Raw genomic sequence first — 14916 nt, forward strand, 5'->3', positions numbered from 1 at the left:
TAAATCTTCCATATCAAATTATTGTTAGAAATTATCATAAACTATGCACATGGAGTAAAAAATGACCAACATGAATTTAGCCACAACACAATAAGGGAGAAAAATCTTATTATCCCAATAATTTAAATACCAATATAAGGGTGACGTAAAAAGTTGTATTGCTATCGTATGATAAAATAAAATTATAAATCTTTTAGTAGTTATAGTTTTTTGATATGATGATAAACGTTGGATCCGAACACTAAATTTTTTTGTTTTTATTTTTTGAAAAAATAGGTGTGCACAAGATGTATGTGCAAAGTATTTCGTTTGTTTTGAATATAATTCAATATTGTTGTTTAGTAATGATTTCTAAAATTTATCTGCACATTTATTTTTCAATTATAAAAAAATAAGAATAAAGATCAAATTCCTAGATACAAGGGATCTCAAATTTATTATTATATTTTATTTTAAAATAAAAAATGAACTTGATTTGCTATCGCCAGGCCAATTTTTATTCATTTCCACCCCCAACTTTCCTTCAAAACCCAAACCGCCGTTAGCGCGAAGAACACAAAAAGGTGAACAACTATGGGGGATCAAATTGCTAGAGCCGAGGAATTTGAGAAGAAAGCCGAGAAGAAGGTCGGCGGCTGGGCCATTTTCGGATCGAAACAGGAAGACGCCGCGGATTTGTTCGATAAAGCCGCTAATGCCTACAAGCTCGGGAAATCATGTAAAATATTTAGAAATTTATGATGCAAATTCATTTTTCCTGTATTATCTGATCGACCGATTCTGCTTGTTTTATCGGGTCCCATCTTATTTTCTTCCTATTTTTGCTCTTAATTTATTGCAATATCGAGAATGTTGATAAAATATTGCCCGTCTCTTGGTTATGACTTTGATTTGCTGCTCAGTTTTAGGATTTTCCTATTTCATCTGGTGACTAATGATACCCTATTGTTTCATTTAGTTTTCTTACGGGTAATGATCATCATTAGGTTGAGTTGAATCTATGAACTTCATGTATTGAATAAATTTAAGAGAACTCCTCTTCTCAAGATAAGAAATGTAGAGTATTGGATTCTTGGCAAAATATTATTTCCATTAACTTTAGTTTTGGGTTGTCTGTGTCGCTAATGTTGGAGTTTGTTTTTTTTAATTAGGGGATCAGGCTGGTGCAGTGTATATAAAGTTGGCTAATTGCTATTTGAAGGTAAGCTTTGTGCTTGGATCGAAGGCCCCCTTTGACTACTTAAAATCTCATACTTGTGTTTATTATATTTGTAGTTGGATAGCAAGCATGAGGCTGCTAATGCATATGCTGATGCTGCTCATTGCTACAAAAAGACTAATGCAAAAGGTTTACTTCTTTTTCCTTTGATTTTGGCAGGTTTAGTGATCGGCATATGTGAAATCATTTTGTCATTTATAGTTTTTATATATTGGCATAGAAATGTCTTCTCTGAAGTTTTGTAAGTCTAGATACTTATAATGATATTTTTAGGTTTCCGTGTGAAGAAACAAACCTAAAGTCATTGCTGCAGATAGACAGCTTTACTTGTTAGTTTCTTTCTTGTTTATCTTCCTCTACTTCTTTGTGCCATTTTATTTTTTGATTCGATACAATGGAATTATTATGTTTATTAATGGAGAATTAATTTACTTACAATTGTGAATCTGGTCGTTTATGTTCACAATTGGATCTGTTGTTGACTCTGCTTCATTTTTCTCTCGGAAATTTCTCTCAATGTCATAGAGTCATTTATGTTCTGCCATTAATTCATCTTTGGCACTTTTTAGAGTCGATACACTGCCTGCAGCAATCTGTTAATTTATTTCTGGATATTGGGAGGCTTAACATGTCCGCCAGATATTACAAGGTAAAAATACTGTACCAGCAATCTAGTTATATCTAAAATTGTTTCTTTTATTTTAATAATATTTTTGTAACCATGTACATGAATCCCTCATCTCATCATCAATTTCTGTTCTTTATCTCTAGAAAATGATTTTTCTGCTTCAAGCAACATATCTCAACAATCGCATTGACCATTATAAATATCAACACCACCGATGCTGCACGAAATTCGGGTTATCAATCAGTCTGGGTGAACACACTATTATGAGAGAATATCCGCTACTTTTGCGTCCACACCAGTAAATATCGGGATCGCCACCTATGACCTATGTCACGAAATGAGGTTAGAGGTGTCGGGAGATACCCGGCGAAAAATCCTCCAACACTTAAGTTAGCAAACACGTCAAGATATGTACTCACAAAAGTTAGAAACTTTTGGAGCATAGAATGAGATAATGTGAATGTCCCCCTAAAATGGAGAGATAGTTCCTATTTATAGACTTCCATGATGGGCCATGGGCTTGAATATCACGGGCTCTCTATTGAGCCTACTTTCCTTAATTAATGACTCATACCAATTTTTACAACCTTTTAATTTTTAATTATGCCAAACTAATATTCACAAAAATAAATAATTTTCTAGACTAATACCCATCTTAAGCCCCCCACTCTCGAACACCTACAGTTTACTGAAGGTGATCGAGAGTATTAATTTAACTGAAGGAATGAGGAGGGATAGAAAACCCACTATTAAAATAGGCCAGGGTCACGGTGAAGTACCCTGCGGGTGGGTTGTGATAAGAATCCCCCAGTTCAGGAGCCTTAAACTTATAGTCAGATGAAATTTCCAGTTTACCACTCAAGCACTTCACATCCCGAGGAGTCAGAAGGCACCGATCTAGGTCCCCGGGAATAGCTTCTCGATCAGGATTATCGCCAAACGAGGAACCATGAAGGCGAGGTAGAAGCACTTGGGGGATGAGAGTGGAACAACGCTCAAGTTCATCTATTAAATCATCATCACTCAAAGAACCCAAGTCACCAAGAAGGGTCAGATCACCCAAAGAACCCAAATCGCGACGGAGTGTCAGAGTGGTAGGAATAAGTATCTGAAGTCTCGTCCCAACTAAAATCACTCGAAAGGGGAGATTTTTGCATACGACTAGCCATTAATAAGGAGTACTCCTTACCACGAGGCGCACACCCTGCAAAAAGTTTTAAAATTTATCAGCTACCCCGAGAGAAGTGGCGTCAGGCACACAACCCATATTATTTTGCAAAGATTATTCATTACCCCAACACAAATCAACCCAGCCCAATCCCTAGCCCAAATCACCCCAACCCAAATCCATTCCACAAATAATCCTAGCCAAATCCCTGGCCCAAACCACCCCAATCCAAACCCATTGCACAAAACTACCCAACCCAAATCTTGGCAAGTCACCCCAGCCCAAACCCAAGATACACCCTCACATTCACCATGGCGAGAACTTCCCACAGACGGCGCCAAACTAATGCTGCACGAAATTCGGGTTATCAATCAGTCCGGGTGAACACACTATTATGAGAGAATATCCGTTACTTTTGCGTCCACACCACTAAATATCGGGGTCGCCACCTATGTCACGAAATGAGGTTAGAGGTGTCGGGAGATATCCGGCAAAAAATCCTCCAACACTTAAGTTAGCAAACACCTCAAGATATGTATTCACAAAAGCTAGAGACTTTTGGAGCATAGAATGAGATAATGTGAATGTCCCCCTAAAATGGAGAGATAGTTCCTATTTATAGACTTCCATGATGGGCCATGGGCTTGAATATCACGGGCTCTCTATTGAGCCTACTTTCCTTAATTAATGGCCCATACCAATTTTTACAACCTTAATTAATTTTTAATTATGCCAAACTAATATTCACAAAAATAAATAATTTTCTAGACTAATACCCATCAACCACAAAATCACATTTATGAAATCTGGTCAAATTAGGAATTAAGTGATTGAAAACTTTGGTTCATATTTCTTTACTTCTCCAGGAAATAGCTGAGTTGTACGAGCAAGAAGAAAACTTGGAACAAGCTATTGTTTACTATGAGAGAGCCGCTGATCTCTTCCAAACTGAAGAGGTGTCCACATCAGCAAATCAATGCAGGCAGAAAATTGCACAATTTGCTGCGCAGCTGGAACAGTTGAGTTTGCTTGCCCTCTCTGTATGTATAGTCTCATGTTGCTTGAATGGGAGTTGTTTCATACATATATATTAGTCATTGGGGGAGGGGGGGGGGGGGGGGGTGCCTCTTTTTTTCTTTTCTTATTAGAATCATTTGCTGTGGTACTAATGCATGTTGTTTTAATCGACACATTTTAATACACCTCTGTTTGGTACTCTATTAATAATTTTACTACATGGAGATGGACAAAATCTATTGCTATTTTCATCCTTAATCCGTGCATTTCTGGTTGCATGTCTGCTGTTTCCACTCCATATAGTGAACCATGTTTGCATAAATTATTGGTGGCTGTTGAGCATGCTAGATGGAAAAGAACCCAATGCACCATTTGATCACACTCTTTAAGGCTGAAAGTCTGTTCAGTTGGAAGTAGACAATGATAATTGGTAACATTTTTCTCAGATATCAAAAGGCTATTGAGATTTATGAAGATATAGGACGACAATCATTGAATAATAATTTGTTGAAGTATGGAGTTAAAGGGCACCTTCTTAATGCTGGTCTTTGCCAGCTCTGCAAGGGTGATGTTGTTGCAATAAACAATGCATTAGAGCGATACCAGGTATAATTTTTGAAGGTACACAAACCCAAGTATCCGTTATATAATATGTACTGTTGATGTGAATTTGTTTTTCTTTATTTGTAGGATTTGGATCCAACATTTTCTGGAACACGCGAGTACAGATTGCTGGAAGTATGTCATTTTCCTCGAGCATTGATTATGTATATTTATATTTTATACTCTTCTTCTAAATATTTTGATGGCTATATCCCATCCTTCTGTTAAATGGATTTTTCTTGTTAAAAAACTTTGCTAATCATTATGTTTCTTCTGTTTTTGTTATTGCTACTGGCATATAATTTATGCTTTGTTTTTCAGCATTGATCTGTTTTTTTAATGAGAAGTTCATGTATTTATGATTGCTATACGTACTGATCACAGGATTTAGCTGCTGCGCTTGATGAAGAAGATGTTGAGAGGTTCACTGGTGCTATTAAGGAATTTGACAGCATGACCCGTTTGGTAAGTGAATTGTTCTGTTAGTTTTTTTTTTAAACTTGATTTGGAGTCTTATGTCGTGATTTGAACTTGTGCAACAGCCTATCTTTGTCGATAATCTGATTCAAATTATTTCTCCATGAGGCATGGCTTAATATTTTAACTCATTGTTTGTAAATCAGTCATTATTTTAACTTCTAGCTAGTTGTGTACATTGAATTAGATTGTCTTTGATCATCCCTTACATTACCTGTGGTTTCATGTGTCAGTATGTGGTATTATTTTACAAAGAATGCCTAAGTTGTTTGTTTAACAAGAAGATAGCTGTTGCTTCTATTTGACAGTCATCTCGGCCTTTCGATGCCACTGTCTTTTGAGATGAAGATTTTCAAAAGGCAAAAAAGGAAAGAGCAAAAAGTTAGATACCACTTGCATAAAAAAATCGAGCTCATGGATGTGGGGTGGCGATAGTTTTTGCTTTAAGATGCCCTTCACGTATAGGCCAAAATTGAGAAGATATTTCTGGAAAAAATATCCGAGGCGTATATTTGCATATTGGTCTCGTATTTGATAACCAATATTTTTAAATACGCACTTGAGATCAACTTAATGCCATGTAAAGGAAATACATTTCAGGAATTGGAACTTGTGATCTCGAATAAAAAAGCTCCAAAAGATTTGTTTGAAAAGCTTGTATTTTGTGGGATGTGTGCAAACAATAATTTTTTTATGGAATACGAGGAAATGATAAATAGCATTATCATTCAAATATTACTCTGGCGAAGCATCATTTCTTTCCTTGAGTTGCTGTGTCTTTAAACTTGTCTATCACTTTGTTGAAGAACCCAAAGTATGAATTTGTTAGCATTGAAATGAATATGAAAAATCTTTTTGGCGTAGTATGATTATGGTGAAGTTGTCACGTGCCAATGTCTATTACTTTCTCTTGAAACTTGTCCAACACTTGGCTTAATATTTTAATGCATTGTTTGTAAATCAGTCATTTTCAAATTTATGGATATGTATTATATTCAACTTTTATCATCTAATAGAGAATTTACTTAAAACTACAGCTTTTGAGTTTGGCGCAGTCAGGTCACTAGTAGATAAGCCAGTGCTAGCGAACATCATATCTCATATAGTTAAGTTGATTCGGTTGTCTGATGTGATCCTTGTGAGGACCATTATTCGCTAATTGTTTCTGTCTGTACCTTATGAGATTATATTGATTTGTTTCTATATAACATGTTTAATGTTGTTAAAAGTTCCCTTGATTCTGAAGCAAGGACTTACTTTTGTTGTTGCATTTGGGGTCGTGGAAAGCTGTTGGGTCGTCTGAACCCACCGTCCTGTGCATGTCCATCTACTATCTTACCAAGTTATTTCTGCTGACTTAACACGATTTAGATTCAGCTCTGAAGCCTTTATTTTAATTTGATGCAAATTTTGAGAAATATGATTTGTTGCAAGTTCAAAATGCTGCAAAAGATATGGCCTCCCTGATCTGAATGTTAGATCAGTCTGATATCACTTTTGTGAGTGAATTTGTATAAGGAGTTGAGACTTTATATGTGCGTAAAAGCTGAAGAGTGTAAGTGGGTTTCAATATATGAAAACAAACTTGATGCATCAAGGTCGATTCCTGGTGCGAAATTTTGGAATGAATGTATGTAACCAAATCAAGCAGTATCAGGCTTGAGCTTGATTCGTTTAAGATTGTTTGAGGCTCAATCGAGCTCGATTCGAGCTTTTATTATCAGGCTCGAGCTTGGTTTGTCTTGAAATTACCAAGCTCGAGAAAAGCTCGAGCTCGGCTCGTTAAAAGCTTGTTTAGCATGTTAATCAAGCCAGGCTTGAGCTTGATTAATTAATAGCTCGTTTAACATGTTTAACAAGCCTGGCTTGAGCTCGGCTCGTTTTCGATTGAGCTTGATTCGAGCTTGTTAAAAATTAAATATATCTATAAGCTAATTTTAAATCAGACATAAAAATGTAAATTCATTCATAAATAACCAAAACGACACAAATAAGAGCTAAAAAACATAAATCAATATATTATTGAACATTCCAAAATAATACATCTAGAATATTCATCATACACTGATATCCCCATATAAATAACAATGAAATAATTTCACCCTTTTAATACTTCAACTAAGTCTGGTGAGAAAGTAGGAAGGACGTCAAAGAATCCATTAAAATCAGGAATTACAAAATCATCTACAATAACAACTTGTCAAGTATCATGCAAAGTTCATAATAACATTAGTACTAATATTTTTATTTGTCTTGTGTTCAATTCCTTCCATTGACATTAGTACTAATATTTTTATTTATCAACTCAACAAATGAATCAAACTTAAGCTTACGAGCCACCTAAACGAGCCGAGCTCGAGCTCGCGAGCCTATATTCAAACATGTTTGCGAGCTCACGAGCCGAATATCTTTAGGCTTGAGCTTGGTTTGATTAATTTTTCGAGCTCAAAATCGAGCTTGAGCTTGACTTGATATGATTAACGAACGAACTCAAACGAGCTTTTTATCGAACCGAGCTTCGAATAGCTCGCAAACAGTTTGGTTCATTTACATCCCTATACGTAACCTTATTTGGTTGGGAAGTTGAAATTACTCCGTCAACAATCAACTTGAATATGCCGATTTCATGCATTCTTAACTCATCTACAAGGTGTATTCTGTGATGTTGACGTCTCATAAGGTCTGAAGGTCTATATATTTCTTGATTGATGATTGGTAACTTTGGCATACTTTCTTCATACAGGATGCTTGGAAAACAACGCTTCTCCTTAGAGTGAAGGAAGCATTGAAGGCCAAAGAGCTAGAGGAGGATGACCTTACCTAAAAGATCTTAGTAATTCGCTTGGACGGTTTCTTCGACATTGTTTTCTTGATTATTGTGCCTTCATTACTCTGTCTTGGTTGTGTATTATTATGCCTTCGTTACTCTGTTGTTTCTTTTGTACGACTTGATGAATTCTTAATTGCACAGAACGCTCTTGGTTCTCTCGGAAGGCTCTTGATTGTCTCCTAAACTTGTGTGATTTGACACTATGTGTTGGTTTGTGCGACTTCAGATTGTTTCAGTTTATGTTTCAACTTGTTCTTTCTATTGTTTTGGTGAACTAATACTTTCTTTAAAAAATCAGGTGATATATTTATCAAGGTTTTATAAAACGTGAAACATGCCGAAACATTGCTGTCAAATTTCAAGCTAAAATTTAACAAAATCAAAGCATAAACATATTAGTTCCAAAAATCACAAATTCCATATATGACAACTTTCTTTAATTATTATCGGCTGAGTGTCGTCTCTCCGTCACAAAAAGTGTCATCTCACAATAACAAAGAAGGGGCTTCTAAGGGTAAGTTTAATTTTGATTTTTTTGTTTAAAAATTTTATATTTTCTATATTTGCTTATTTAAAATCTAAAATTGAACTTTTAAAAAAAATTAAAATTAACTTGTTTTTTTTATTTGTTTTTTTTTCTCTGTTTCCTTGCTTAGTGCAGTCGAGCCAAGGTGGTCTGCTTTTTTCACGTTTTTGCTTGAATCGAAGCTTTTCTTTAACGGTTCGCACTTAATCGGGTTTTTTTCTCCATATATTCAATTTTCAGTGAGTTTTATTTGGCCATGGTACAATGGGAAAAATTCACTCAATGTAGCATAGAAAATGCTCGGAAGTATGAATATGTACCATCATCTTGTTTCTTATTCTCAATTCACGAAGTATTGAGTTTGGGAGTGGGAAAAAGGCTGATGGAGATGAGAGTTTCCCTCGCTAACTTATTATTTTGAAATATTTCTTTAGATGTATATACTTTTAGATATTATACAAGGTACAAGTGATATATTCCTGTGGTCATTGATAAATTGATTTCCCCTGAATGTGAATATAGGGTCTACTCAAAAACAGACATGTTACTATGAAAATCACGCTAATAAATGTTTTTTAGATAGTTTGAAATCTATATTATTGTCATTGAATTTCGTAAATCATATTTGAGATATAATAAAATTTACAGAGATCATCATTCATTCTCAAGGACATCAGTTTACACCAAAGGGCTAAACCGATTATTGGATAAGTTTTTCGTACATTGCTGACACGGCCAAATTCAACTACACTACATCTTGTACGGATGTCAGAGAATGATGACCTGAACAAAAGACGCAACAACAGATCTTTTTTTTACATCCGTGACTGTTGCGGTTGAAGTCTATAAATAGATATGAAGATCAGTTGAGCAGGTGAACAAAGTTAGAAGAAAAACAATTATACACTTGCAATAACTCTTTGTTTCAAGCTTACATTCAATCAAAATTTATCATAAACTCAAGCACATTTTACAAAGTATTGTATCTAATCATTAAGGATCATTAAGTACTTAGGATTCTTTGTAATTCATTGTATTTGAGAATATTTTGTATACTGTTTCTTCGTTCAGTTGAGTAGACTAAGAGTTTCATTTTTGACAGTGTTAAGTTCAAACTAAACTAGGTCTATTGCAAATTGCTTGTAAAGATCAAATGTAACATCTACTACTTAAAAATACTGCTAATTTTTTATTTGTAACTAAATTTTGAAATTTAAAATCTTGCATGCATGCACTACTGCTGAAAATACACCTTTTAAAAATAATCGTAACCAAATAACAGATAAAATACTGCAGTTTAAAATTTGCCAACTCGACACTCAACCATTCATGAACAAAATAAAATAAGTAAAATCCTGAAAATCAACATCGTAGCGCAATAACGTATAAGACTGATCATGTCTACTCAAATCTCATGAAACGTGATGTACGGAAAAGTGTGGTCCTCTGGTCGTGTGCGCACATTCAGCCCTGGCCACTCAGAGTTCGGCACCTCAAGCCTCCTCATCAAAATGCTCATCTGTATCACACACGCCTAGTGAGTCTAAAGACTCAACACACTTGTACCGTTAATAGCAAATACAAATACATAAGATGCAACAGTGAAAAATACAGTAACAAATTATGTTTCATTAACTTAAAAGCATAAACGTAAACATGTCATGAAAAATCATTTCGAGTCAAAACAGTTCATCGTATTATCATATACTTATACATTTACTTTGAATGAATTCTGTAAGGTCCAGGAAATTTAAATTTACGTAACCTGAATGCATGCAATCTAGGGTTTTATTTAAATTATGTGTTTATTTATTTATACAGTATTTTATGTATAATTATTGCATGGTTAGGAGTCATTTCACGATATTTTTATAATTTCACGTATTAGGGTTTCTAGATGTATTTCACGCTCGGACGAGGAATGGAGACCTGGGATTGTCAGGAAAAATATTTTTTTACATGATTAATTTTAATTAATTATTATGAGGTGTTTTTAAGGGTGCTTTCGAAAAATGGACTTTTGTGGGTATTTTTACTCGCCGGGTCGTATTTTTAATTAGTACGCAAATAGAGCTGTCAATATGGGCTGGGCCCGCTGGGTTGGCCCAGCCCGACAAGAAAATTTAATGGGTTGGGTTTTGATTTTGTTGGCCCCATTTAAATTCGGGCCTAAACGGGCCCAGTCGCTCGGGCTGTGGGTTGAATTGGGCCTAACCCGATGGGCTCGGGTTAGCCCATGGCCCATGGGTTAAATAAAAAAATTATTTACTAATAGTCTAATTCTAATTCTACCTTTGGACAATTGGACCGAGAAAGTGAGAAACCTAAATAATAATTCATTTTCTCACAGCCACACTCCACGCTCCACAGCCTCCACCGACCACCAACTCTCCAATAGCTGCGGAAGGCAGACTGGCGGTCGCGGAAGCCATTTAATTCAATAAAGCTCAAAATCAGCGCCTTAAACCGGTGAGTGGGAAGTGCTTATAAGTTTTCAAACTCGTTAATTTTCTCCAAAGCTTCTTCCCTGTTCCAGATTCCGTAAAACCCAGAAATACTGTTTTTGTTGGCTCTATTTTTCATAACTCAAGTTAAGCTAAACTTTTATAATCTTCCGGTTGTTCAAGCTTTGAAAGTCGCTGTTGTTGCTTTGAATAAAATTAGAGAGTCAGTCAAGTATGTTAAAGGTTCGGAGACTAGGATGAAGAAGTTTCAAGAATGTGTACAAGCAGTCGGTAGCATTGATACTAGTATTGGCTTGCGATTGGATGTGTCTACTCGTTGGAACTCGACATATTTAATGCTTGATAGTGCCATCAAGTATAAGAAAGCTTTTGTTTTTCTTCAATTCAATGACAAGAATTATAAATTTTGTCCTTCAAGTGAAGAGTGGAAAAGAGGAGAAAAAATATGTGAGTTCCTTGAGCCATTTTATGACACTACCAATTTGATCTCCGGTTCTTCTTATCCTACATCAAATTTATATTTTATGCAAGTCTGTAAGATTGAAGTTTAAGGAAAACTTAATGCATGAAGATGAGGTGATAAGTGATATGTGTAAAAGAATGTTGGGAAAGTTTGAAAAGTATTGGACACAATATAGCATGGTGCTTGCATTTGGATCCATTCTTGACCCACGGATAAAGCTTTCGATGTTGGAGTTTTTTTATTCCAAGGTTGAGAGTGATTTTGTTAAATGTCTCGAGAAGATAGAACTTGTGAAAGCAAAATTCTATAAGCTTTTTGATGAATATTATAAGACTGACAATGCAAGTTCTTCACGACCACGATCTTATTCTAGCACACAAATTGCTCCCCAAAGTGCAGGAGAAGGTAAAGGAAAGAGCAAAAGCATTTTTTATGTAAGTATTCTAATACTTTTTTTCTTGTATTATTTAATTGATTTATATTTTCATATCATAATTATTGCAATTAATATAGGAAATGATGGCATATGAGAGCCAGACAATTACAAATGTTGGAAAATCTCAAATTGATCTTTATTTGGAGGAGCCAAAACTTGAATTTGCATATCATCAAGATTTGAATGTTTTGGAAGTACGGGAAGGATAAAAAACATCGGTACCCCCACCATAGCAATGATGGCATGTGATGTTTTGGCTATTCCAATTACTACTATTGCATCAGAAATAGCTTTTTCCATCGGTGCTCGTGTGCTTACCAAGTATAGAAGTTGTACACTTCCTGAAAAAATTCAAGCTCTTATTTGCACTCGCAATTGGTTGTATGGTTACGTTGGTAATTTTGTTTACAAATTTCTAGTTTGTTGTTGACTTAGTTGATAAATTAGTTTATTATTATTTTAATTTTAACTACATTCGTATTTTTGTATTTTAATGTTGATCAAGGTAATGAAGACGAAACAAGTGTTAAAACAGCGTTGTCTAATCAGGGATCAAATGCTGAAATTGATAAAGGGGGAGAGGATGAAGATGGGGGAGAAGAATTTGATATGAATAATTTCATGATTAATGAAATTTAAAAAATTGTATTGTTTTTTTTGTTTAGTTTGATGAACTTTAATTTCTTTGAACTCTTTAACTTTTTAGCACTTTGTTCGTTTATTTCACTGTCAATTGTGGCATTTCATGTTTTAACATTTACTCATCTTTGGATTCTTTGACCGCCAACAACCCTTTTTTATTCAGATTACAGCACAACGCTTTTTGTCAATTGTTTTGGGTGAACTACAGTATGCAAAACTAAGCAAATATATTGAAATTGTTTAGATTTTTTTAGACCCGTGGGTTGGCCCAACCCAACCCGCGGCCCATCTTTTGGTGGGCTGGGCTGGGATTTCCCAACCCACCAACCCGATGGGCCGGCCCGCCACAGGCCGACCACTTCCCAACCCGAGTCGGGCCGACCCAACCCGACACGGGCTGGCCCGATTGACAGCTCTATACGTAAATTTCATCGAATCAGGGAACTTTTTGAGGGCTCAGACAATATTTTCAAAAGTACCAAAACGAAATATTTTTCGAGAATGTTTTTTGGCTTGATGGGTTTGTTTTTATGCTAAATGAGCTCAAAACCCTTTTTAAATTTTTCTAGGGCCCATTAGTGCATAATTAATTATTTTAAAAACCCACTAAACTAACCCTATATCTAATCCTCCATTAGCAGCTGCCCACCCCTCCTTCAGCAACTCCATTCACGTGAATTTTCAGCAACAGGGTCGGCTCCCTCATGTTTTTCTCAAGCAAGTTCCTCCCCGCTCCTCCGGTGTTTCTCCGATGCGTTTTTCTTCAAGATTTTGGTCATAAAATCATCAAGACACGCTTGTATCATCTTTTCCCCTTCATTCAAGCCATATTACTGCTGTTATTTATGTAAATGCATGAGGTTCTTTTTGGCTAGCATGAAAACTCGTTTTGATGCAAGTTTTGTCACGATTTTTGCATTCATGTGTTGTGTCCTCACGTTTTATTGGCTGTTTTGAAAGGGGCGGCTAGATATAGAGTGATAAGGGGCTGCACATGATGAGGACTAAGGGAACTAGGAGCTGGAGTCACGGCTTGGTTGAGTTGTTGGGCGATATAAGGTGAAATGTTCGGATGTGGCTTGTTTTGGCTAGGTCGATGGTTAGGCATGAACCGATGTTGCAAGGGTGACTCCAGACCGTGGAACAGGCTCTGGTGGGTCTGAACCATGGTCTGGAAAGGCTTGAACATGGCTGGGATTAGGCTAGAGGCCGCTTGAACGAGGGGCGCTCTTGTTGGCTCGGTGTGCTTCAGGTAGAGTTAGGGGGTGCGTGTGTTGTATGGGCTGCATGGGGCAGCATGTCACGGTTAGATGGGTCCAATAGGGTCTGGTCTTATTCCTAGGTGGTCTGGTTTGGGTCTGGTAGGGGCGGTGATTGAGCTAGGGTCGTGAGTTGCACCTAGGGTTTCGATTGGGGAGTTGCAGAAAATTCCAGCAACTTCTCGGAACAGATCGAGGGTCGTAGGTGGTCTGGAATTTTTGGTTTAGGGGCTGCTAGATTGTGGTTAAGGTTTGGTAAAGGTTTGAGAAAAATCGGGTTAAGTTTCGGGTTGATTCGGGTTAAAACCGGGACCCTGTCCAAGTTTTAAAATGAATCGTGTAAGTTTTGAATCGGACTCGAGTTTACGTCTAACAAATGCTCATAAATATGTTTTGGGATGTTTTAAGGAGTTTGGTTGGCTTCGGGTCGAAATTTTGAGGTCCAGGGGTAAAACGGTCATTTTGGGTTTTCAGGGGCAAAATGGTTATTTTGCACCCGGAGTGGGTTTTTAGTCTTGGCAGTGCCCTGAGCACAAATTTATCATGTTTTAAATGTTTAAGCATCATGTATATGATTTTTGAATAATTATGAAAAATACGGTGCATGATTGGTTTCAAAAAAATTTACGTATATGCATGTTTTTATTAAGTGATGAATATGATTACACGTTTTGAAGGATGAGTGTTGGTTGTGACTAATACGATTGTATGAGATATTATGAGCTGAGGCCAAGGCTCAATGGACAGGTAATGTTGTCGCTGATGTCTCTTATAACGGCCCGGAAATCCGTGTTTGAAAATTTGCGGAAAAATTAAAATTTTTCTTTTTAAAATAATTAAAATGACTCGTTCATAAAATAAACTGATAAGTAAAGTTTTATGTTCGAAATGGCAGCGGAAGTAAATGTTTGTTTGTAAAAATAATAATTTAAAATAATCCAGCAACGTGAAAAATGTTTGATCATAAAATAGTAAATGCTGAAAAAATGAGGTCCTCGGGTCCCACTACTGCCGACTCGAGCTGGCTCACTGATCCCCGCTCTCGATCCCGACATCAACAGTACCTACAACAATCAAGTCTAGTGAGTCTAAAGACTCAGCATGCATATATCGTAAATAACGAGTAAATATATAGTAAAATTTGCATGAGATAAAATATCATGTCATGAGGCATAATGTGAAA

General features: G+C 36.1%; 1 protein-coding gene across 1 annotated transcript; it reads left to right on the top strand.

Annotated features, from left to right (window-relative positions):
• The first annotated feature begins 491 nt into the window (after positions 1–491).
• On the top strand, positions 492–8146 carry LOC142533351 (alpha-soluble NSF attachment protein-like). Its single transcript, XM_075640090.1, has 9 exons — positions 492–718; positions 1152–1201; positions 1276–1348; positions 1789–1868; positions 3882–4033; positions 4479–4638; positions 4723–4770; positions 5020–5100; positions 7856–8146. The coding sequence occupies exons 1-9, from the start codon at positions 574–576 to the stop codon at positions 7934–7936; spliced, it is 870 nt and encodes a 289-aa protein (XP_075496205.1). The 5' UTR covers positions 492–573; the 3' UTR covers positions 7937–8146.
• The last annotated feature ends 6770 nt before the right edge of the window (positions 8147–14916 follow it).

The sequence above is a fragment of the Primulina tabacum genome, chromosome 18, assembly GCF_025594145.1.
Source record: "Primulina tabacum isolate GXHZ01 chromosome 18, ASM2559414v2, whole genome shotgun sequence".
Classification (NCBI taxonomy): Eukaryota; Viridiplantae; Streptophyta; class Magnoliopsida; order Lamiales; family Gesneriaceae; genus Primulina; species Primulina tabacum.

Coding starts and splice junctions, on each gene's coding strand:
- LOC142533351 (XM_075640090.1), top strand. CDS start 574: ATGGGGGATCAAATTGCTAGAGCCGAGGAATTTGAGAAGAAAGCCGAG. Junction 1,349..1,788: donor CAAAAAGACTAATGCAAAAG/GTTTACTTCTTT, acceptor GGCACTTTTTAG/AGTCGATACACTGCCTGCAG. Junction 1,869..3,881: donor TGTCCGCCAGATATTACAAG/GTAAAAATACTG, acceptor TTACTTCTCCAG/GAAATAGCTGAGTTGTACGA.